Source organism: Aethalodelphis obliquidens, unplaced genomic scaffold (genome assembly GCF_003676395.1).
Source record: "Aethalodelphis obliquidens isolate GAN/ISIS:26980383/991018 unplaced genomic scaffold, ASM367639v1 scaffold12, whole genome shotgun sequence".
NCBI lineage: Eukaryota > Metazoa > Chordata > Mammalia > Artiodactyla > Delphinidae > Aethalodelphis > Aethalodelphis obliquidens.
The window spans coordinates 5843701-5868857 of record NW_020837956.1 but is presented as its reverse complement, the minus strand read 5'-3'; the positions used below and the strand labels follow the sequence as shown (position 1 = coordinate 5868857).

At 49.1% G+C, this 25157-nt stretch overlaps 1 protein-coding gene and 1 long non-coding RNA gene across 5 annotated transcripts in view; one reads left to right on the top strand and one right to left on the bottom strand.

The window, feature by feature from the left end:
* Positions 1-5637, bottom strand: part of LOC113623761 (uncharacterized) — a 136619-nt gene extending 130982 nt beyond the window's left edge. For both annotated transcript variants that reach the window (XR_003434050.1, XR_003434051.1), the window contains exons 1-2: positions 5525-5637; positions 4562-4644 (exon numbers count right to left, since the gene is read on the bottom strand). This is a non-coding gene — a long non-coding RNA (uncharacterized LOC113623761). The remainder of the gene's footprint in view (positions 1-4561; positions 4645-5524) is intronic.
* A 130-nt stretch (positions 5638-5767) lies between these two features.
* The window catches only part of RHOQ (ras homolog family member Q), a 38923-nt gene continuing 19533 nt past the window's right edge, over positions 5768-25157 (top strand). For 2 of the 3 annotated variants that reach the window (XM_027113208.1, XM_027113209.1), the window contains exons 1-2: positions 5873-6291; positions 6842-6900. In XM_027113208.1, the coding sequence (XP_026969009.1) occupies positions 6150-6291; positions 6842-6900 (201 nt within the window). In that variant the 5' untranslated portion in view covers positions 5873-6149. Of the gene's footprint in view, positions 6292-6841; positions 6901-25157 lie in introns of all 3 variants that reach the window. The other variant, XM_027113207.1, reaches the window with a different exon arrangement.

The following is a 25157-nucleotide window of genomic DNA, read 5'->3' as shown; positions in this document are numbered from 1 at the left end:
GTTTAGTACTGAGTTGTGTGCCCAACACTTTAACTCTAGTCACTTTAGCTCTTGAGTCTGACAATGAAAGCAAGGGTCTGCAACTTTCGGCTTCCATAAGGGGCGATCTTTTCTTCCTACCATGACTTACGAAGTGGGAGATTTCCCAAATTCAAAACGTGCTTATAATACTCAGTGACCACAACATCCACTGTGCAGGAACAATCATAAACGAGTCTCAGATGGTTTTCTGGCACTCTTAGTACTGAAGCCTGGAATAAAATCATTAATTTCATTTCTGGAAGAGGGATCTATGATCCAGCCTCCTTTGGACCTTATAAGAGGTGGTCACTCCCAGATCATATGAGTATTCTGCACCAGCAACCTCTAAAGAAGTGTCCTTTTCATGATTCAGCAATGGTGGCAATGCCATCAGGTATAACGACTGGTCTCCTGACCTAGGCTGCAGCAAAAGATAGTTAGGAATGAAGATCGGAAAACATTATTAAAGATGCTTGAGCCCAAATTCTCAGAGGCTGGGGTTTACTTCTGAGTTCCTGGTATGTAATGAACTGGAAAAAAGAGATCTAGATGCATTCTAGAAACATAACTAGAAATGAAAAGCAAGTGAGCCAGATTTATTGGATTTTTTTTATCATTCTGATCATTAGGAACCATTGACCTTTAAGAAATTGCTGCAGTGTTTAAGCCATTAGTATCTTAGCTAAAAAAATGTGCAAGGTATATTACATCTGAGCCCTAAGAGAAAAGGATGCAGATGGGAGGTTTTAGTGGTGGGAAGGAAAAGAGGAATAGGTATGGCACATAGCATGATGCTATGATCGTGGGACAGGTAGAGTCTGGGAAGCAAGAGAGCTCTGGGGAATGAAGAGTCTGCAGTCTGCAAAGAGAAAAGAAGCATGTATGGAGACAAGAAGCATAACTGAAGAGCAGAGGGGACGGGGTAAAAGGATGATAACCACTTTACCTCCTTACCAGTAACTCTAAGAAGGAAATCTGAAGGGGGCAGAGTGTACCTACTGTCAGACAAGAATTAGGGATTCACACCAAGCATGGATTCATGTACTGACAAACCAACTGACTGAAATTTGAAACAAATCATAGATTTGACTTAGATCCTTCTCACTTCCTTCTTCCCTTGAAATCTGCTTTTCCTAAAGTTCTTTATTTCTAGTATAGCTTGGGGAGGCCTAGAAACTTTGACTGGTGGGCAACAATCCAGATGTAATAGATATTGCTGGTCGCCTCCCCAGCATATATTCCCCCATGCCTGCGATGCCTGCCGCCCGCTGTGCAGGAACCATAGAATCTAAGTGGGATTAAAATCCTGGCCTTGGGGTGGGCCCTGATAGGCCTAATCAGGATAGTCCCAATCCCTTGTCACAGTGATGGTTTCAGGGATGGCCAATAGCCCAGGCCTAAGGCAACGAGCGTCTGACATTCTGCTGGCCACCATGATGAACTCAGCTAATCTGATCAGAGAAGTCCAAGACTTTTGTGCAATCAGTGAGTCAAGAGAAGCTCTTTCTCCTCCTGGGCAGTGTGGTGTAGGGGTGGTAATGCCTGGACCTGGTACAACCATTTTGTTTTCAAGAGAGAAAGCAACCTAAGTAGGAAGTTGGCCCAAAGAGAAGAGAAAAACTGAGAGAAGTAAAGAAAAAAATAGATCCAGAGTTTTGATCAAGCCATGCCCGAAGCTTGAGCTACTTCTGTATGTTTCAGTCAAAGAAGTCCATATACTCCCTTTGCTGTTGAAGCCAGGTTGGGTTGACTTTCCTATTACTTGCAACCCAAAGCATCATGACACCAAATGATCCATTGGAATCCAGTTTTCCATTTTGGGGTGAATGTGAGGGAACACAAACAAAATGACAGAAACTTAATGTCCTTCTAGAGATCTACTCTCAGCTTGATTTAGGCAGTTGGTCTCATGGTTAGGCACCAAGAGGAGATGGGAAAGTTTTTAAAAGTAAGGAAGAAAACTAAAATAAGGAGGATAAAAACAGAGGAGATTAAAAAGGAATGGAGAGAAGGAACACGTCAATGGAATCATACGTCAATGGATAACGCCTCAGAGGTATCCTAGCCCTTCCCCATGCTGTGTTACCAAGCCCTGTGGACTTGGTCATCTAAATATCCTGCTAGGGACTTCCCTGGTGGCACAGCAATTAAGAATCCACCTGCCAATGCAGGGGACACGGGTTCGAGCCCCGGTCCTGGAAGATCTCACATGCCACGGAGCAACTAAGCCCGTGTGCCACAACTTCTGAGCCTGCACTCTAGAGCCTACAAGCCACAACTACTGAAGCCCACGTGCCTAGAGCCCATGCTCTGCAACAAAAGAAACACCACTGCAATGAGAAGCCCGCGCACCACAACGAAGAGTAGCCCCCGCTCACCGTAACTAGAGAAAGCCCGCGCACAGCAACAAAGACCCAATGCAGCCAAAAATTAATTAATTAAAATATCCTGCTACCCACGGCCTCCTCTTCACTTACACAGCCATGCCTGGTTCAGACCTTCGTGACCTCTCTCCTCACTTCCTCTGCCTTCACTCTCGTCCCCTCTAAATCCATGTTCTAACACCACTCCCAGAGTGATCTTCTCAAAAGACAGCTCTAAACTTGTCATTTCCTACTGAAAAACTTTTAATGCCTCCTTCATGTGGAACATGGGAAGTAGCATGAGCTCAGAAGACTGACCATTTTGAAAGCTAGCTCTGCCACTTACCAGCTACATGACTTTGGGCAAATTTCTGAATTTCGCTGCACATCACTTATCTCAACTGTAGTGATAATACTAACATAGTCAAGATTCCCTTGGTTACCAGTGACAGAAAACCAACCCACACCCACTAGGCAAAAAGGTAAGGGGGACTTGTTGAATCAAGTGACTAACTGAAGACCAGTAGGTACGACAGGGTGCCAGGGATAACCAGAAATAGGAACTCGTGAATATCCTGTGAGTCTCTTCCATTCTTCAAGGTTCTGGTGGAGCCCTGCATGCCCGGGTGGGGCCCTGCATGCTCTTAACGTGGCTTCCAGAGGCCCATGGCCTGGCAGCATCACATAGTTCTCAATTACATACAAACCAGTTGCCCTGCACCACTAATCCTGCATCTGTCCACCTACATGGCTCACCATTCCCAAGAAGTTGTGTGCTGTTCCTTCTTGCTGGGGGGCAGGGCTGTCTTTCCTAGGCATTCTTATCTTACTCCTATTGGCCTCTTAACCCCCAGGCCAATGACACCCTTCTGCAAATCCTTCCTCAGCACATCTAGAGCTAGGTACTAACAGCCTCCCTGCACTTGCCGAAGACTGTTCTTTATCCTCGATCACAGCACTGATCACATTATATAGTAATTATTTGTTGAGATCTGTTTGGTCCTTCCAGCTAACCCATCATTGGGCTGACCTGGGCATCTAGGATAATTCTCCCGTCTCCCTCCTACTCTACATTCAACTGGTGGAATCAGTCCAGAGCTCAAAGTACTCCTGGCAGTCAGTCTTGGCTTTTCTATGGGCCAAAGGGATGAGGTCACCGTCATCAATGAAGTCACCACTGCATGATTCATCTGACAGCAGTTCCCCACTTGGAGTGTTCTGATATTCCCAGAGCTTCTCCCAAAGCATCAGAACCTGGAGTCCCTTCCATTTTTCAAGGTTCTAGAGCTAATCCTCCAGCTCTCTGGATCCCTGGTAAATATCTGCCGCACTGAAAAGCAGCATGAGAACTGAGAGGCTGGAGTCCTCAGTGGGGGAAGCCTCTATCCTCCAGTCCTGGGACAGACCTCATTATCCCTCGAAAAGGCCGTCCCCATGTCTCTAGCAACTGCTTCTCCCCTGGCCCAAAGCTTTTGCCAGGATCTCTCAGGACACATTGTGAAGAGCCCTAGCGTTCTCAAAGGTGAGCCCTGACCTCACCCTTATGGATGAGCTCACATTTATAGATGAGAAAGCAGAGGCCCCAAGAACAGAAGTGGCATATGCTCAAGGTCACACTGCTAAGTACCGTCAGAGCCAGACCCAAATGCCCTCTCTAGGCTGAGTGCGCCCGGTAGCTCCTTAACCTCTCCTGATAGACCCTCCTTTCACAATCCCAGTCCCAGCAAATGCTGTCTGAAGAAGTAGTCCTGTAGGCAAAGGGGGCAAGTGCTCCTTTCTTCCCCTCTAGAAGGAAGTGGCAGAGACTAGTCTTGAACCAAGATCTGACTTCAAGGCACTGAACTGCCTTCCTTAACCTGTCATTCAGTACATAAAAAATATCTTCCAGATTCACTGCATAACCTAAAGCAGCTGGCAATGTAAATACCCACACTCAGACACAAATGGAGGGGTCTGGTGAGACGTTCAGTGGGACCCCACAAGGAACTTCCAAGAATCCAGGAAGTCTTGCAGGACAATGGAAATCAGATTTGGGGTTTGAGAGTTGAGGCCTGGGAAGTGTGGCGTGAGGACATAACTGAGCATTTCCCAAAGTGTGTTCCAAGTCCTTGAATGCTGGAATTAGCTGGAAGCCTTTGACATAACCACTTCACCTCTCTGCCTCTCAATTTGCTTACCTGCAACCTCAGGGAGATCTAAGGGAGGTGGTCCAGTTGACCTCTGCGGTGCCTCTCAACACAGCATTTTCTGATCCTGTGAACTGATGAAAGGAAGCGATTTATCTCCTGTCAGCAAGGGGAGGGAGGGTGTGGTGGCTACGTGCAGAGTATTCTCCCCCCCCCCACCCCCCGGCCCCAGGGCCTAAAGTTAGAAGCAGCACTGTTGGCGAGTGAACGAGACCTGGCCTGACGGGTGTTTCCAAGCAAGCATCGCCCAGGCAGGAAGACAGGGGTGGTTGCCTGGATCACAGGCCGCGTCTTAGAGCTCTAGAGTGTATCACTCCTCAGGGATCACAACCTAACACCTTCGAGGGACACTGGGACTGTAAAGGGGCCTCAGAGAATGTCGCCTATAGGGGGAGCAAAGGTACACCCGCCGCATCCAGAGTCGCAGAGTCCCCCTTCTCTGGCTGGTGCGGGGGTGCGTCAGTGGTTCAAGATGCTGTAACTCCCTTAGACACCAGTTTCGTAGTAAATGACTCAAGCTCTGCCGTGAACAGCATGGGGTGGTGGGGATGGTGGGAGGCGGGACGGAGCAGTAAGTCAGGAGTCCCTACTTACCAGCTCAGGGACCACCGCCACCCCTCCCCCATCACCCCGTGCGTGAGAGTGAAAATTTTTTAAAAATTAAAAAAATTTTTTTTAACTCTCTTGCCCTTTCTTCCTTCCCGATTTCTAGTTCTGTTGTGCACTTAGAGGCCGACAGAATGGATCCTGCCTTCCGGGTGGAGTTTAAATATACGTAAATAATTTTTCATGACTATTGCGTCATCATAAGAGTCGTCGCGGTTCCCCAAGAGGCCTCCACGTCTTCTCCCAGCATCGGAGCCTGTGGACGCTTCTGGGCGTTGCGCACACTTTCGCGAGGAGCCCTCGCCTCCTCGCGAGCGCTGGTCGCTCGGCCCCCTCCCCCAGTCTCACCTTCCTCCCCGTCGCTCCTCCTCGGCTCCTCCTCCTCGCCCCCTCCCCACAGCCCTCGCGGGGAGTCAAGCTAGGGTGAGCCGGCAGGGCCGAGCTGCGTCCGCGGGCGGGGCGCGGGGCGCGGGAGCCGGCAGGCAGGCGGGCGGGCGGGGGCGCGGAGCCGGCAGCCCGCAATCCGGGGAGGCGCCTGGGCCCGCCCTCCTCCGGGGCCGAGCGGGGAGGGGGCCCGGGCCGGCGCTGGGCGGGGAGAGCCGCCTGGCCCCTCCCCTCCGCCGCCCTCCCCAAAGTTGCCGTCTCCCCCGGGGCCGGCCAGTCTTATGATCCAGCGGATCCTCCTGGGGAGGCCGGGCCGGGGAGAGGGCGCGGGCGCCGAGCGGCGGGGGCAGCGGGCGGGCGCGGCGACCGGGGCCCGGGCGGGGATCCGGGCAGCGACCGAGGCGGCGGCAGCGCCCCGGGCCCGCCGCCCCCTCCCCTCGGGCGGGGGGAGTCGCTGCATGGGGCCGGGGGGTCGGCCGTGCTGCGCTGAGCGGCGGCGGCGGCGGACCCCCCAGGCGGGCTGGGGCTGAGCCCGGGGCCGGGGCGGGGGCTCCGGGGGGACCATGCCCGGAGGCCGGCCGGCCGCAGCATGGCTCACGGGCCCGGCGCGCTGATGCTCAAGTGCGTGGTGGTCGGCGACGGGGCGGTGGGCAAGACGTGCCTACTCATGAGCTATGCCAACGACGCCTTCCCGGAGGAGTACGTGCCCACCGTCTTCGACCACTACGCAGGTAAGCCTCGGAAGTGCTGACTAAGGGGCCGCTCCCCGGGCTGGGAACTTTGGAGCAACTTTGACTGAGCCCCCTCACCGCCTCCCCTGCGCGCGCTCCCCACCCCTCCCCCGTCGCGCCCTCCGCCGGGCGCCCGGCCCCACCCCCAGGCTTTCCCTCTGGCAGCCCCTAGCATGCCGGACCCAGCCCTCTTCCCACCCCCAACTCCGGTGCCCCGTCCTGGCGCCCCGCATTTCCCATCCCCCTCGGCGCCCGGGGCCGACCTCCTTGACCTTCCTACAGCCGCCTTCCCTATTGCCCCAATCCCCGAGGGGGAAACGTGGCTACGGGACTTGGGAGAAAGGAGTGGGCAGCTGGGCGCCACATCGCCCCAGCCTCACGCCACTTCACAGTGAGCCGGGCACAAGGGAAAACGGGTGGCATCTCCCTGGGAGCTCCCGCTTGCCTCCAGCTGGGTTAGGAGGGAAGGGTCCTGATGGGGAACGAAACTGCCCCAGAGCCTCGATGATTGTGAGCTTCTCTCCCCGCCCCCACTTCTCTGCCCTTGCAGTCAGCGTCACCGTAGGGGGCAAGCAGTACCTCCTGGGACTCTATGACACAGCCGGACAGGTGAGTGTCTTGGCCCCTGGCCGCACCCCCCGCCCTTTCCCCAATTCAGGGTGTCTGTGAAGGGCCTTTGGAAACTGACGTGTCTAGGAGTGAGGGTGTGTCTGCAAGGGTCCCTCTGGATCAAGTATTTCTTTCTTCAAGTCACCACATTAGGGAAAGGGAAAAAAAAAAATCTCAGCAACAAATCCAGACCAGCCTACCCCATGTGAACCCCTGGGCTGAAAGTTTCTGCCTGTGTGTGCCTTCTGTCTGGTGCCTGGTGTGTGGGTCCCAACTCCTGTTGCAAAGTGGCAGCGGCCAATCCTGAAGCACTCTTATTTTTAGTTGCCGATGACCAGGTCTCCCCTCACAGCCTTTGTCTGGTCCCTCATTGGTGAGTGGTCTGCCTGCCCGAGGAGCCTGATTGGTGGGAAATGGCATCATCTAATATGATGGGAAGGCATTTGGTCCTGGTTATGTTTATTACAACATCATTGCACTCTGGGACTCCAGTCCCTGAAAACGTAATTTGTGGTATTACCAGAGGACCACAGGGAAAAAAGAAAAGAAACAACAACCATCCAGCCACTCCCAGGGGCAGGGAGGGGAAGGAGGGGTTAGGAGTTCAGTGTGAATCTTGGAGGAAGAGCTTTCTTTCGTTGTTCCCTAGGAAGGCCAGGTGACTTTGTCTGGGTTTTCTTTGGTAGAGATTATTGTTCAGAAAGAAAATGCACCCTCCGACCATTATTTGCAAATTAGAGGTGGCTTCTGAAGCATTAAGTTCTCCTCTCTGTCTCTGTCCCAGCTCCACCCTCTTCCCAAACCCACTTCTGCTGTGGGCCTAAGATGATTTGTTTGATGAAGTTTTGCAAAATCCATCCCTGTGATTAGACCTGAAAATTTGGGCGGAAGTTTCCCCGTGTCATCCAGACTTGAGTCCTTGAGAACATGTGAGCGGCTGAGGGCCTTGGAGAGTGTCTTTAGGGGATGTCCAGTAGTACAGTTTCTTTATCTGTAAGACGGGGTTCAAAAAGTTCAGACCATTCCCCTGGGCATATATTATACGCTGGATGCTTAGCACTGAGTCTGGCACACACTAGGCACACATTAGGTCAATAAAGAGGAGCTTTTCTTTGTAGCCCTTGTAAATTTGGATTTCAGAATTGTAGTACCGGGTTAGATTCCGAAGAATGTCTTGTTGGGGGGCATCTCGATGTGGCCTCTGGTTTCTATACTGTGAAGTTAGAGGAGCCCCTGAAAATAGAGAAACCACTGGCAGAGCACTAGGCACCAGGTGCCTGAGGCCGCCCACTTTCACCAAACTGAACCAGGTTAGTACAACGAGTTCTTAGCTTTCCAGGGCCCCTTTTCATTACCTGCTTTGTAGTTACTCCTTCTATCATTACCAGACGGTATGGTGGGCAAGAGGCAGAACCCATTCAATCAAATAAGACCGACTTTTAAGAAGTACAGCTGGTAAACAGCAGGTTGACATTGTTGTTTGAAAGGAGAGAGGTTAAGAATCGTCTCTAATTTTAACTTCTCTCACTACTGCCTCTTCCCTTTTCTTTGTTACTTGTCACCATGGCCATCTTTTGACCACGAGCCCTATTCAACAGGACGTGTGTATGTCAGCTGTTCTCTGCACATTCAAATCTGGCTAATATCTACTGACTTCCTTCTACATATCAGGCCTGGGGCAGCCACATGCAAATATTATTTTATTTTCTGCACTAAACAACCCCATGAGATAGGTGATCCTCCATCTTTGCAGATGAGGAAACTAGGGCTCAGAGAAGCTAGGTTGCTGATCTAAAGTCACAGCTACGGAGGGATGTTGCTGGGATTAGGACACGGGTCTGAATCTGCCGTAGTTTGAGGCGGTTATGTACAGAGGAGGTCATGGGAGGTGCTGGGGTGCCACCTGGGTTGATTGGGTTGCTTGTGTCTCTGTAGACATGGTCCCTGGAATCTTCACAGTCATTCTCTGAGTGGGGGTTGTATGCCACCCCTGCAGAGGAAAAAACCCAGGTCCAAAGAGTCAAGTGCTGTTTTCAGTGGAGATTGTAAGCTATCTTCTAAGTGGGATCAACCTATTAGTGAGAGTCAGATATTACTGTTTTTATCCAATGGTGGATCACTTACTCTGTTGGCCAAGAGGTATGTTAGGCCCCCTTGGTGTTTCTCCCAGCGTCTAAGACTTTTCTGAGTTAGCAATAATTCACCTTTCAGCATCCAAGAGTTTATTACTAATAAGCAATCTTAGCAACATAATCATCAATGAGATGAAATGAGTGCCCACTTTGTACCTAGCACTGTGCTAAGCACCAGAGGGGTACAAAAGAATAAACTTAAGATAGGGATGTGCCATGTCTGAGGACAGCATAGGTGGAAATGTCTGAATTAGATGCAATGTGTGATATGTAGGAGATTCCTGTGCTGTACTTGGTCATTAAGACCTCGTGCCTCTATGAATTGGTAACCGATTAATCTTACAATAATAATAATGATAAAGAAACACATTCATGTGCATATACATATAGAGAGAAATTTCCAAGTCTGATGGGCAGCAGAGGAGAGCCCATGGGCTTTGGAACCAAATCAGCTTGGGCCCAGATCTCCACGTTGCTGTACTGGTCCTGTGATTCTAGCTGTATTATTAACCTTCTCTGTGATCTAGTAAAAATGTGGTTAATTAGAATCTGCACTGCAGTGTTATAGGTCGGCTTAAATGGTTTAATGTCTATAAAAGCAGCTGACACTGTTCTTCGTTCATAATAGTAGATGTGTACTAAATATGAGAAATTATTGTGCTCCACTGTGGGCAGTTTTATAGGGGGAAGAGGTCACACGTGGAAGAGGACCGTGTATTATACTTGGAGTTGATAGAAGTTCTACTAGGATGCCAGATCCTAGAGGCTTTTTGGTGGAGGTCTGGTGCTAGCTTTGTACTTCGTAATTGCCACGGTCCCCATCACTGGAACCATGGACACGGTCAAGTGCTCCCTGCTCTAAATGCCCTGTTGTGTCAAGATGGTTTCCTTTCTTGATCAGAACCTGCATCCCCAGTGATGTAAGAGAAACTCTTAGAAAAATGAAGAGTTCAGCATAAGATTTGAGAACCAAGTGGGGTATGTAGGTTTCAGTCGATTCTACTTTGGGAGGTAAGATGGGATGAGGGAGAAGCTCACAGCACTTTAAAAAGTTCACTCATGCACTTGGGCGCTCACTGTATTTGAACCACAGCACATCTCCCCTGGGTTGGAACTTCTAGTCTGTGTGCTTACTCTTGGGTCCCCTCTTTGACCCCAGTTGAGTTCAAAGCCATAGGTATCCAATGGCCCAATTTATATATTAAAGAACATATTACGGAACTTCAAGAGATGACTGTAGTAGATAACCTCTTGCCTTCCGGAGTAGGCTGCTTCCCCCTTAACCTCCGCTGCTATTGGCAGAGAGAGAGAGAATATATAGTGAATGTGAATGTGTTGGGCATCACGTTCTGAGTCCCATCACGTTCCCTGCCTGGGCACATCCCTCCACACCCCCGACACACTAGCATTAGGCCAAAGGGAAGCCCCCCTCTCTTGGCCAAGCCCCTGGCGACCCAGGAGCAGCCGGACATTTTAGTGCCAAGCATTTCAGAGTGGAAGTTGAAGGCGCTCCTTCCTCCTCCCTGTGGCCTGCTGGGGGGGTCCGGCTTCCGGTCTGGGCCTCTGCAGTTCTTCTCTTTTCTTGCCTGGCGTTCAGGGCTTCAGGGTCGGCTCTGCAGCAGCCCCAGTGTCTGCTCAGGGAGGTGCTGGAGGGGTGAGATTTCCCTCCTGACTCTGCACTGTGTGGAGCTCAGGGGAAGTGAGAAGAGCTCTGGCTCTGGCAGACGAGCCAGTGGGAGCTGCCTGGCAAGCTGCTCTCGAGGTGCGGGCTCCAGGCTGATCTCTTAATCCTTGGCAGGAAGGCAGAACTTGATACCCTGAAGAGGGAAGGACGGACGCCCAGTTTATCCTAGGTCCTGGAATACCCACACTCAGGAGGGTGTGTTGGGGGTGAGTTTGGGTTCCCTAGAGTTCCAGATTTAGTCACTGCCTCAGTGTGTACACGTCCATATGTGTGCTTTTGGGCGTGCTGTTGCTATATCTGTTAACTTAAACACACACAAGTTCAAGGATGCATATAAGAGAGCTATAAATACCTCCACTCAGGTGTCCCCTGGGGTTGGTTCAGGGACAAGCGAGGTCTGTTTCTTACTCGACATAGCCCAGCAGCTGTGGCTGCCTTGCAGGCCCTCTGGGTGCCCCGGGAAGCACTTCCCCTCCAGAAGGGGATCTCCAGGGAGGCAGCCTGGGAATGCCCTGCCTTCTGGAATGCCCTGCAGCGCCCAAGAGCCTAGTTTAACAGGAAGGGGGAGGGGTAAGCCTAGGGTATTGCCACTCGTAGAACACCTCCCACCTTCAGGCAGGCATCCTCACAGAACCTTCCGAGGTAGACTCTTCCCAGGTGAGGAAATTGAGAGTGAGTGGGCTTATGAGAACCAGACCAAGATGGGATTAGGAAAAAGGATTTCCTTACTTTGGAGGGGCCTGCAGGGAGCATCATTAGGGCTCAGGAAGTACCCACTCACATCACCCAGGCTCCAGGTCCCTGCAGCCCGACACTGCATCCCTGAGGGGCCCCGGGAGCAGAGTTTGGGAGGAGCCACAGGGTTCCTTCCACACATCAGCTGCAACAGGTGAGATGCTGGCACTGAGCATCCTGGTTTCCCTTAGTAACCTACTGTAGATTTGTCATCTGTGCATTTTGCTAACCTTTTTAGAAGCTATTTATATTTCCAGTCTGCACTGCATCATAGGGAATGCTGGTTTACTCCTCCGCGTGGGGAAGGTGGATGGCCTTTCTTGGCTTCAAAGCCTTTGCAGTGGCCGAATGCCCTGTGTCCCGCCTCTTGGCACTCTGATGTGAGTTTGGGATGTGATCCTCTGATCCATCCGGCTTCACTTCTCTCATGATTCTCTTGAGGTTTGGTGACATTTATGCTCTGGGAACCAAAGCTTACCAGCAGGTGTGTCAGGAATGGTGTTATAGGTGCGCCCAGATGCCATCCACTCAGCTCGGGAGTGGGGGGGCGGGGCAGTGTGTAGCTTCCAGGGGGCTGAGCATATATGGTCATTTTTATATGTGCCAGGATGTGAAAAAGGTGGGAAGCATTGCTTTATAGCTCATGGGTTAGAGGCCTTATGGAGAGCTGGGTGTTTGTGGTTTTGTTGTGGAGTTTGGGGTTTCAAGAGATGAGCCCTAGTGGTATTAAAACAAAACAAAGCAAAGCCGTTCTCCATGGGGCTATCGGTTTCTAGCAATGACACGTGTTGGCAGCAGCTGGTACTACCAAGAGGCCTCAGGTACAGAATAGCAATATGCAAGGAGGAGGAAAGAGAGGCTGTTACAAAGAAACTAAGCCCAAAACCACACATGTTTTTAAAATTCGGGCGCCTCAGCTGAATTTCCTTTCACTCAGAGGGCTTGGTTTTGCCCTAATTTGGTGTGTTTGGGTCAAGGAGCGGCTTTCCTTGCCCTCAGCAGTTTGCTGTTCCTCTTTTAGTTTCTGGCAGGCAGCTGCTTTGCGTGAGGAAGAGCGGGGAGACCCAGCCAGGGAGGCTGCGCGGGGCGGCAGGATGGCCGTGGCGGGTCATCGGCGCCCTTCCTGGTCACCCAGCTCTCCGAGTACGGTTCTTCCAGATCCACTGCCTGCTGGACTGGCTCGATTCTCTCTAAGCTCCATGAGGACAGGTGACCGTGTCGCTTTTTCTCCACCGTGTTTCCAGCACGCAGCCCAGTGCCTGGGGCGTGGTCGGTCTACAGTGACTGTTTGTTAAATTGAGTTGATTCGCATTTGGCTGTCAACTCATTTCTGCTAAAAGGTTAACCAAAGACTAGGGTTATTGCTGTTAAATAAGAGCTTCTGGCACAACCCCTTTCTTGGAAAAAAGCTTTGTTCATTTAGTAGAAGTCTCTTAAGTTTCAAAGGAGTGACGGGCATGGAGGTAAGCAGCAGGCCAGGCGCCATCCCCTGACCCACAACCTGGGGGCTTTCCGTGGGCCCCAGTGGGCCCGTCCCCCAGTGCTGTCTCTCAGGTGCCAGCCTCCACGTCTTTCCTGAGACCTGTCGCTCTCAGATGCCCCGAGGGGGAGGCAGCTCGGCAGTGACAGTGTGGGTTCTCTGGAACATTTTTGAATCCTACTCCTCCTCTCTGTAGCTGTGAGACCGTCAGGCAGCCAACTTCTTCCCTCCCTGTGGACGGGGAAGATGATGGCCACCTCGCAGGGTTGCCGTCAGGGCTAGTTAGAGATGATGTGTCGTTGTCCCAGATGGCCTCACGCTCAGTCAGGGGTGATGGTCCCGGCCGGCTTTGGGGGCTCTACCCCAGTTCAGTTCAGCTGGTGTTGATTCAGTGCCTCCTCTGTGTCCCAACCTCCTGTGGGAGAAGAAAGGGGGAGTCAGATGGCAGAAAGCAGCGGGGAACACTCCTCATGTGAAATTGAGTGGTACGCCATCCCAGTTGAGAAGAGGTAGCAGGAATAAGCTCTGGAAAGCTGTAGGCTTGCAGGAAGAGATGGGAGGCAGTACGGTAGACCGGTTAACTCTGTGGGCCCCCACATTGGACTGCCAGGGTCTACTTTCCAGCAAGGGGCTTGACTTCTCAAAACCTCAGTTTCCTCATCTGTAAAATGGGGATTATAAAATCAAATCAGAGCTTCCCAGCTCCCAGGTAAGGGATTTTTCTTAGCCTCAAGGTGGCTGGGTAGGGCCTGGGATGGACAGCCCCGGGCTCAGGTTGTCCCTTCCAGCTTGAGCCGTCTAACCTCAGTCACTTAGCCCATGGCCCCTCTACCCCACCCACTGTGTGCTGAACGCATCTCTCTCTTCTCTGTGCCAGGAAGTGAAAGCTTGGGAACCATTGGGCTAAATGAGGTCACGCAGGCAGAGGGGCACGGAGAACAGATATTCTGGATGGAGAGGAACAGCATGGGGAGCACAGGCACAGGGCGTCCCAAATGTGTCTTTTTATGGTACCTCGGATCCCTGCTATCAGTGTCAGTGTGGAGTAGGGATGAGAACTAAATTATGGAGTTTTTCACGCAGTAACTGACGACTTAGTAATTAGAGAGATATTAACCTGGTGCTGTGCTGCTTGTTGATTTTAATAGAAAGAACAGAACATGGGGAAAGGGGCCTCTATTATTGTTGCTGTTTCTTTTCAAGTGACTGGTGGGAGTAGAGGCCCAGCCGCCTCTCTCCTGATGCCCACACTCGCCAACCCTTCCCAGACTCAGGGAAGACCCCGGGGGTTAATAATGACACTCTTGTCATTGAGTGGCACTTTTACAGGGTGTGAAGCACGTTGCACGTGGTGCTCCGTGAGGCTTCTCACCTGCTCTGAGTAAAGGAAGCAGGTCGTGGTTGCCTCCTTTGCAGGTTCAGAGAGGTTAAGTGACTTGTTCGGACCACACAGCTGGTAAAAAGGCAACACCAAGATTACAGGCCAGACTGCCCAACTCCAAGACCTGGGTTCTCTGTGTTAAACCACTCACAAGAATCAGCTTGATGGTGTTATATGTCTCCTTTACATCACGTATATTCTGTTGCTGACGATTTCATTAAAAAGTACATTCTGGGCCCATTGCTTTTCTGGACAGGAGAGTTGGTGGAATGGTGTCTATAGATGGGACACTAGGGGCTGCTGCTGAAATGGCTCCTTAAAGATACCTCCACCCCACCTCCACCCTGGGAGATGAAGGGTGTTTTGTCCATTTGTTCATTAACCTCCATTGTTGCTGAAAAAGAGGACTTCCCCTGCGTGGTGCAGGTAGCTGCATCGCCAGTGAGGCTGTGGAAGAAACTTCATGCTGGTGCAGGTGTCACCTGTTCCCGGGAAGGAGCTCTGCGCCGCTTTGCATTGTCACCCCTGCTCCGCCTGGCAGCCCTGACTTGACATGAACTTGCTGTGCGGGGGCTGCCAGGCAGATGTCTTTTCCATCCCATAGGGGCTGCCCCAGGCTTTTCTTTTCTCCCTGTAGGAGTTTCCTTATTTAGGTAAAGCTGCCATTTTCAACCTGTTTGTCCCTCTTCCATCGGGATGTGCCCTGAATATGCACCCAAAGACTTCCTCTGCCACCCACTCCTCATTTTGCCTGCCTTCCTGAGCGTCCTGTTGACACCACCTCCGCACGGGCTCCCACATCCCACGTCCCACAGCCTGGGCTGCGTCCCGCCGCTGCGACTGCCAGGACTAGATGAAAACACTCATTCAGTCAGTCAGCAAACATTCCTTGAGCACCAAATCTGGGCCAGTACCTGTGCAAGGGGTGGGGCTTATGAGACAGATCGGGCCCAGGCCCTGCCCCCAGGAGCTCACGGTTCAGCAGAGTGGGGAAGGGAGAGGGTGCCTGTTCATCGGGGGCACAGAGGAGGCTGGGTTCTGTCCTTCCCAGGAGATGAGAATGGGCACAGCAGCCTGGGGTTCTCCAGGTCGATTTTAGGTGGAGAAAGTGCTCAGATTGGATTCTTACATGTACTAGATGCTCAGTGAGGGTTTGAATTACTGCACTGGTTCTCAGATGTGGTCCTCAAACCAACATGCATCTTCTGGGAATGTGTTAGAAATCCAGACTCTTAGGCTTCACCCCAGACCTCTGGAATCAGAAAATCTGGGACAAGTCTGGTATGACAAGCCCTCCAGGTGATTCTGATACTGGCCGAAATGTCAGAGCCACCAAGTTAGTAAATGTGAACTTAATATACCTTGTCTTAGCAAGCCACCTCCCCTCCTCCCCTCCCCCAGTACACACACACACACACACACACACACACTCTCTCTCTCTTTCTCTCTCTCTCTTTCTCTCTCTCTCTCTCTCCCCCTCTCTCTCTCCCCCTCTCTCTCTCCCCCTCTCTCCCCCTCTCCCTCTCCCTCCCCCTCTCCCCCTCTCTCCCTCTCTCTCCCTCTCCCTCCATGCTCTACTTATACACTGTCTCCAGAGTGCAGGTACATAACTTATCCATCTTTTAATCCTTATCCATCTTTTAACCCCTGCCTATCCAAACACGCCTTCACACACCCTCATCTCTAGTTCTTTATGCGTGGTTGGGATGTTCCATATTTGTTGGAATGAACTGAATCATTCAGCCACTGGTGCCGCCTTCCTCGCCTGCCTGGTGGAGATGGGGCCAAGGCATGATCGGGAGAAAACGGAAGCAGAACTTCTTAAGCTGCCCTTGGCTCCACTGGTGTGCTGTCTGGCCCAAGGCCATGCACACAGTAGGCTCCAGGGGTATTCCTTGATGAGGCCCAAGTGCCAAGCCATGTCCTGCCCCATACATTAAGCATCCAGACGGACTTGAGACGCAAGACCTGCTCTGTTCACCGTAGCTGAGGTTAGCACTCTGGGAGGTGACAGGCCTGCCCCTGAGGACAATGCTGGTTTGGTTGGTGCTAAATTAGTTCCAAAGCAACAGATGGGCAATGATGTCCTTTTGTCTTTTGTCCCCCACTGGGACGGTTGGAGGAAGGGCTGTTACTGACACCCTTCTCGGCAGTAATTACTTTTCTGGCTGACCATGGCTTTCTGCGCAAGTCTCCTCCTCCTCCATTCCCCTGCCTTCCCTCCACTTTTAAATTCCCCCTTTCCTCCTTCCTTCCTTCCTTCCTTCCTTCCTTCCTTCCTTCCTTCCTTCCTTCCTTCCTTCCTTCCTCCCTCCCTCCCTTCCCCTCTCCCTTCCTTCCTTCCTTCTTTTTTTACTGCTCTCTCTTTTTTTTTCCTTTTTTCAAAACCTGTTCCAGTGTAGAAAAGCCATCTTCTTTCAAATGGCCTAACGGTTGGGATTATAAATGAGTTGGCTCAGAGTATGCCCCCCTTTAAGAGCTGCCACTGAGAGAAAGAATTTAATTCTGATTGTCCAGCTCAATTAAAATTCCACTTACCAATTTCGTTTCTTTTTATGGCTGAGTTGAGTTATTTGTAGTGAGGTGGATGGACCTAGAGTCTGTCTTACAGAGTGAAGTAAGTCAGAAAGAGAAAAACAAATACCGTATGCTAACACATATATATGGAATCTAAAAAAAAAAAAAAAAGTCATGAAGTACCTAGGGGCAAGACGGGAATAAAGACACAGAGCTGCTAGAGAATGGACTTGAGAATATGGGGAGGGGTCAGGGTAAGCTGTGACAAAGTGAGAGAGTGGCATGGACATATATACACTACCAAATGTAAAATAGATAGCTAGTGGGAAGCAGCCGCATAGCACAGGGAGATCAGCTCGGTGCTTTGTGACCACCTAGAGGGGTGGGATAGGGAGGGTGGGAGGGAGGGAGACGCAAGAGGGAGGAGATATGGGAACATGTGTATATGTATAGCTGATTCACTTTGTTATAAAGCAGAAACTAACACACCATTGTAAAGCAATTATACTCCATTAAAGATGTTAAAAAATAATAATAATAAACAACCAAAAAGAATAGAAAAAAATTCCACTTACCCCAGCGTAATTTTCAAAGGGCCGTCCCACCCAGCGACCTGGTTCAGGGTTCACAATTAAGGTGTTCCTTGTGGCCTCCCTGGCTCTGCAGGTATGGGGAATGGGATAGAGGTGAGAGGGTCCCAGCTTTCTTCAGACAGGGGCCTTGTCTAGCAGCAGGGAGCTTCTGGTCTTCATCCAGCCTGCAGAAAGTGAGAAGTCCTTCTGAGGAGGAGGCACCCCGTGAACTCCTCCCCTGAGACTCCAGCCCTCTTAGGGTTGAACCCCGTCTTTGAATTTCAGCTGAGAAAATCATCTGTAGGCTACAGTCTAGCATTCTGTTTTATTCTTGTGTAATTCTTTATCAGCATCCAGATTGTAAGCCCTCAGAGGGGGTCTGCATGTGGCACGTAGCGCTTAGCACAACTCGCAGCCAGGTGTGTGCTGGATATAGGAGAATCTGTTAGAAAGATGATCATGAAAAGAACATCTCCCATGACTTTACATCACCTCCGTATTGGTTTTCTCGTCAGCTCATTTTAAAGGGAATTCTATTCTGTCTTGACATTGTTGAAGGTTTTTAAAATCGGGTTATAGGTGGTCGGTGTAATGCGTTGCCTGCTGAGGCACAGTAGAACTCATTTCTTAACTCAGGGAGTCCATTAGCAGAAAGGCTGCCAGGTCTCTTTGGATAAAATATTGGCCAGGATGTGTGCTGTTCTCCCAAGTTTGGATCTGTAGGATTCCTTCAGTGTGTTTTGTGTCATGTGTCCCTCTGTTACAAGCAGGGGGAGCCCTGACATCCTGCTGCTGGGCCAGGCAGTGTGGAAGCATCAGAGTCTAGGCAAGCTGGTGTTACAAACAAAGCAATTCCTCAGAAGTTCCTCGTGAGCCAGACTGCTTGTTTACTCCTCTTTCCTTTTTAAAAGTTGAGATATTATTCATATTCAGTGGGTTTTATATATTCACAAAGTTGTGCGAACATCACCACTGTTTAATTCCAGAACATTCTCATCACCCCCAAAGAAACCCTGTACCTATAATCAGTGACTCTCCATTCTCCCCTTCCCCCAGCTCTTAGCAACCACTAATCTACTCTTTTTTTTTTTTTTTTTTTTTTTTTTTGCGGTACGCGGGCCTCTCACTGCTGTGGCCTCTCCCGTTGCGGAGCACAGGCTCCGGACGCGCAGGCTCAGTGGCCATGGCTCACGGGCCCAGCCGCTCCACGGCATGTGGGATCCTCCCGGACCGGGGCACGAACCCATGTCCCACGCATCGGCAGGTGGACTCTCAACCACTGCGCCACCAGGGAAGCCCACTAATCTACTTTTTGACCCTGTGGATTTGCCCATTCTGGACATTTCATATAAATGGAATCATACAATATGTGACCTTTGTGTCTGGTTTCTTTCACTTAGCATCATATTTTCAAGGTTCATCCATGTTGTAGAATATACCAGTACTTCATTTCTTTTTTGTGGCTGAATAATCCTTGCCTGTCCTTTTTATTCCTTTTCGTCAGTCTTCATTACATGGACATTCTGCCCGAACCCTGGAAACCACTGGTCATGTACTTCTGGTGCTGTCTTCACCCCAGCTCTGGTAGGGCTAGGGCTAGTCCCTCTACGCTTTCAGTGTTCCAGTTCTCCTGTTGCCTCTGTTCATAATCCTCCCCACCCCCATCTACACCCTTATGTCTTTATTCATCAGATATGTGAGTATCTGTTAAATACAGGTGAGGTGAGGACCACGGAGATCCATCAGATAGGGTTCTTTCGCTGTAGGAGCTTAGAGTCCATTGGGAAGAGAAGATGTATACAGGTGACCAAAATGCAAACAGAATATGGGACGTACCAAGAAAAGGTAAAGTGTGAGGAGTGTCATAAGGGTGCCTGACTGCTAGGCTGCTTGCCTGGAGCCTCCCAGAGAGCCAGGGCCTCAGTGGGGCCATCAAGACTCAGAGACTTGATTTTGTTGAGGTGCTCACATATCATCAGGTCCACCGGTCTGATCTGTGTTAACTCAGAGAGATCTGGATATAAACGAGGTTGTGGAAGGATTATTTATCATGTGGTCTTGGTGGAAAAATGGACTCAAGCCATAAACCAGTAGCTCACAAGGAAGAAAAGCAGACAGCCAGTTGAACACACAATATGCAAATAAAAACTTTTTTTTTTCACGTATCAAATTGAGCAACATGGGAAAAATTGATATTCAGGAGTCAGGGAAGTGGATGCTGTATGTACCGTTCAGTAAAAACTGACACGATCCATTTGGAGGTTAATTTGGCAAAGACACTTAAATTTTCAGTGATCCGTTTCTATGAATTTATGCCAAGGAAACATTCAGTGTACACAAAGATTTACATAAAATGATATTCTTCACAGCCATATTTATAATAGTGATAAATTATAAACAATGCATAGTAAAAAAGGATTTGTTAAATGATAGCATGATATGTAAGAATGATCACAGCCATTAAGAACTGCTTTCAGCAAATATTTAAAGATATATGAAAAGGCTAGTGGTGTGTTAAGTGTGAAAACACAGGAATCAAAACTATATATGGCATTATTACAACTTTGAAAAATCTGCATATGTATAATGTGTAAGAAAAAGATTGGTATAAAATTGTCAAAATGTTAAAGCAGTTGGCTCTAGGTAGTGATATTGAATACTTGTAGAAATTTACTTCTTTATACTTTATTCTGTTTTTCTCCAATTTTAAAAAAAGTCACTTTATTGAAGTTATATATGCGGATGGTTTAAAGAGTCAACAGTTCTATAAGATCCTGTTATGGAGAAACAAAAGATCCCTCTCCACTTTCCTACAGAGAAGTCCTTTTCCACTCCCCCAAGGCAACCGCTTTCAGTTCTTAGCTGTTTATATTGGCAAAAGAAATCCTCTGTTGCCTTCACACCATGAATGATGAGGCTTTAGCTGTCTTTTGAATATGTCTTCCACTTCCCATCTACCTATCCCCAGTAGCTATATTGTAATTTCCATTTGATTATTGATCAGTGGTTATATTTTTATCACTGTGTTAGCATAGCTGAACCACGTAGTGTACTATAATTACTTTTCCCTCTTTGTGCCGCTTTTTGTTTCCCTGGAGTTACTAATTATCTTCTTCCCTTGCTTAGTTTTCACCACCTGTCTATTTCATTCTAAACTCACCTTTCCATACATTCCAGCATATCAAGTATTCTGTCAATTTCTTCTTGGAGACATTCGTCATGAGCCTACTGATCTGCTTCAGTTTGGGCTAGTTGCCTCGAGCCTACTGCACAGCTGTCATCCTAGGATTTTCCTTCATCATTACTGGGATTCCCTTTGGCTCTATGTCTTGTATTAGATGCCAGTTTTTATTTTTCATGTCTTCATAGTTTATTTCCTCATTTTGGTAGAGTATATATTTTATTAGTTTCCTGAGAAAAGATGCATTGTAGGCAAATTTTTTGATACCTGGTATGTTTGAAAATGTTTTTATTTCCTTCATACCTGCTTGACATTTTGAAAATAGATTGGAAATCATTTTTGCTTCAGAGCTTTGAAGGCATTGTTCCATCATCTTCCAGCTTCAATTTATGCTGTTAAAAAGTCTGATGCCAATCTTACTCTGGATTCGTTTTTAGGAACCTGTTTTTCCTGTCTGGAATTTCACACTCATGGTCTTCAGGGTAGGGTGTAGCTGGCTATTGTGGGCTATTTCATCCTAGGGCCTCGTGTCCTTCAGTTCTGAGAAATTTTCTTGGTTTATTTCTTTGATTTCTTCACTTCCAATTAATCTCTTCTGTTTCACTAGAACTTCCAGTATTTAGATATTAGAGGTTTTGGGGGTGGTCCTCTAATTGTGCCTTCTCTGTGTCTTTTTGCTCTATTTTTGGGAGAGCTCCTCAATTTTATCATCTGCCCCTTCTATTTTTTTTTTAATGTGATTCTATTTTTAATTTTCAAGAACCTTTTCCTGTTCTTTGGATGTTCCTTTTTTTTTTTCTTTATCATCTTCTAAGTTTGGTTTGGCTTGCTTTTGGTTTGAATATCTTCTCTAATTTCTCTGAGGGTATTAATGATAGCTTTTTGAAATTTTTGTCTCCCTGCGTAGTCTGTCGTTTTGATCTCTGCCTTTTGTGGCAGTTCCTCAGGTGTCTACTCATATTTACGAGAGTGGCATTGGAGAATGGGAAACTCTGTGTATACGTGGGGCTGGATGACTCTGGCCCTTACTGAACGTCTGGGTTTCTCAGCCTCAGCACTATTGATATTTCGGGCTGGACGGTTTGTTGTGAATGCTGTCCTGTGAACTGTAGGATGTTCAGTAGCATCCGTATTGTCTTCCCTACCCCAATCATGATGATCAGGAATGTCCCAGACACTGCCAGATGTTCCCTTGGGGCAGCGTCAGCCTTTGCTCCTTCTACCCCCATTTGAGAACCACTACTGTAGGGTGATTCATCTGGGTCTTTTCATTGGGGAACCTGGTCCTTCCTCTTGCACTGTTCATATTCCCCAGAAAAGAACCTTCCACTCTACTGCCTGAGTGCTGCCTGCTGGGCTGCCACTGTTCTGGGAGGTGAGGGGAGGACGCAGGGTAAGTATCTCAATTTTCAGTGTACCCTGGCCTTGTGTGTTCAGTATGTTCAACTGGGCCCCGTGTCCTCCCACCCAGGGAACCCTCTGTTCTTCCCTTTCCGGGGAATAAATATCCTCTGCCTTTCATCAGGGCTGGGGAGAGTATCATGATAGAGAACAGATCTGGGGTTTAACTGCTTCATAAGCAGACTGTCAGTCTGCCCTCTTGTTTGTGGCTCCACCTTCAACCCACTTTCAGAACACAGTGCTCCAGCTCCCACACCTTTAGGGGGTTCTGTTGTACGGAACCGGGTGCTTCTTAACTTCTCCTCATTGCTGGCCCAGGATCTGGCTCCCAGGGTCTGCTAAATCAGTTCCTACTTGTTCTTTGGTTTTCTAGCTTCTAAAATTGTGTGGCTGTTGTCTCCTTCCCTGTTTGCTTTTCCTGTGGCTTTATGCCTTTTTTTTAAATTACTGTACATGTCAGAGGATTTTGGAAAGATCAAAGATAGATTCATGTGTTCAGCTGGCTAGCATTTAACTGAATTCTTCTCCAATTTGTTTTAATAGTTAGAAAACATAAATATGAAGATCAAAGCTATAGTGATAGATACCTTTTCAGTGCCTGTTATCCAGTGTACCTTTCCTTAGCATAAGGTACCCAGGAAAATGAATTCATTAGAAGCTTTCTTGGGATTCAGGCTTTGGAGCAAAAGGTCTTAGAGGAGATGTGAATTTCATCTGGATCCTGGAACCACATGGTCAACTGCCCCTCCCCCACGGGAGCTCGGCTTTCTAGTGTTCAGCATCTGTTTGTCCACCACGTTTAGCGTCTTACCGTTGGGCAAAGCTAAATGGACACAAATATTCTAGTTAGGCAATTTCTCCTTTGCTAGACTCTATTTAGAGTCTCTATAGACAATAACTTTTAAGTCAACATTTTTCAGACAGGCCAAAACATACTCTATTAGGTTACAGCTTCCTTTAGTTACATTTTAATCACCTTGATTAGATTCGGGTGTTTTCAAGAATCTCGGTCATCTCTTAGTAATGACCCATATCGCAGATGACTAATGACGATTATGGTTTCATTTTCATGAATTTAATTCTCAACATGTAGCCATATGTCTAATTATTAGGGTGTCCTACTATAGTTCCCCTATATTTATTAACTACACCTCCAGATACTGACATTGGGAGGCAGGAAGGGGCACTTCCAGCTCTGGATGGGGGTGGGGGAGGGTCGGGACTGTTTTCCTAGGTGAGGAGGTGGCATGAGTGTGTGGGTTTGGGGTGGGGACAGGACATGGGTAGAACAGGTGTTCCATGCAGCCTTTTCTAGTCCTCAGGTGGTAGACATACTCACTCCTGTGAACTCCTGTTGCACTTAGCGTATGTGTCTCTTGTCATTAATCTCGTGCCTACATCAGAGGCCTCTGGACCTCTTTGTCCCATTTAATCATAACAACCACCTCTGAGGTAGGTGATATTATCCACCCCTCCCCCTGCCTTTGTTTTAATGGATGAGAAAACAGGCACACTAAAGTTACTAGTATGAGTTACACGCGCAGCCCATGAGAGCAGCCCTGGACCTCAGGCCAGGCCCGCAGGCTCCTGATCTGTAAGTCGTTCAATTAGTGACTTCCCCTGCTGCCAGGGTCTTACTAGGTTGCTTAACTAAGCTAGTGGCTCTCTGAAGGGAGATGTGTGCTGTCTGATTTTCCAGGAAGCAGCAGACTCCCTAAAGGGGTTGATATGTGGGCTTGCAAAGGACTCAGCTTAGTGGGTTACACCGGGCTGGGCTGAGAGCTGGAACCTCGCAGGTTCCCGTGCAGCTTGACCGGGCTCTACGGTCCACACCTGCTATGGTTGAAAACTGCCTCCACCTCCACCCTGACCCGCCCAACTGCTGCAGCCACAGTTTCACCTGCACTTCACCGACTTCACCCCGGCCTCAGCTGCTGCCCTCCACCCCAGAGGGGGGGATGACAGCTGCTGTCCCAACACTGCCTCCAAGGGTTTTACGAGGATACGCAGAAGAGAATGGACATTTGAAACCCCTGGAACGACCGGGGTTTTTCTTGCAAAGCTTTGTTGTTTCCTTGTCTGCCCATAGTGTTGCTTCCTTTTGATTTTGTTTCACGGGCTCTCAGTTTGTTTTGGTCAATGTCACATCTTCCTAGCCAGCTTCTCTGTGGTGGGAAGTCCAGCTCCTGGATTGGCTGAGCTTCTGGGAGCACGAGGATGCTCGTACAAACGTGGGTCCAGTGAACCTTTTACAGGCAGCAGCTGAAAACTGCCTGTGCTGTTTGCAGCACAGGGCAGAGAGGGCCTGGCGGCAAGGGCTGGGTGGCCATCAGAGTCCACGTGCATCATGATTCTTTTTCAGTTCTCAGGTCTCGTTTACCATTGTTTTAAAAAAATACATTTGGGGTATATTAGTTTAGCTATCTTCAGTTGTTTTAATAAAATTCCTGACTTCAGTTCTTGCCTGCCATGTAAACATATGCACTTAGTAAGCAGCCACATTTCTCAGTGTGTTCTTCACAAAGTCGCTTTTACCCTCAATCCTCCTTTTCCACTGATTTATTCCCCTCCGCCAAATCTGCCGAAACTGAAGAGCTAAGGAATACTACTGGGCGCGGTGATAAACTCGCAGCCCACACAGGCTCCACGCTAGCTCATTTAATCTTCCAACAGTTTAGTCCATTTTATGGATGAAGGAAATGGAAACGGTAAGTGACTTGCCTGGAGCCACATAGCCAGTAAAACTATGATTCAAAGATTTAAAAGGTCTGTGTCTAAAACCTGTGACCTACTGCTTGCTTAGAACAAAGGGGCCAGGAGGGTCCTAAACTAGTTGATTGGAGAACTGCCTTCCTGCCTCATTTCTGCCCAACTGTCCTGTAACTTTGGACAGGTTGGACGAGTTTCTCTGAGCCTCAGTTTCCTCATCAGTAAAGTGGGAGCTGCCCTATCTCATGGGCTGATGGTGAGGGTTTGGTGGGACAGTAGGGCTAGTGTGAAAGCAGGAGCAAGGCGCTCTGTGCTGTGAAGCAAAATAAGGCTAGAGTAACATAATGCGGTGACTCGTTAATAAGCCTGGAAAAGAGCTCTGCTGGGCGCCTCCTGTAGCACAAGAAGGCCAGAGCTGGAGGGGAGAAGATGAAGTGGGTGATGCAGAAGAGGCAGAGTAGGGGT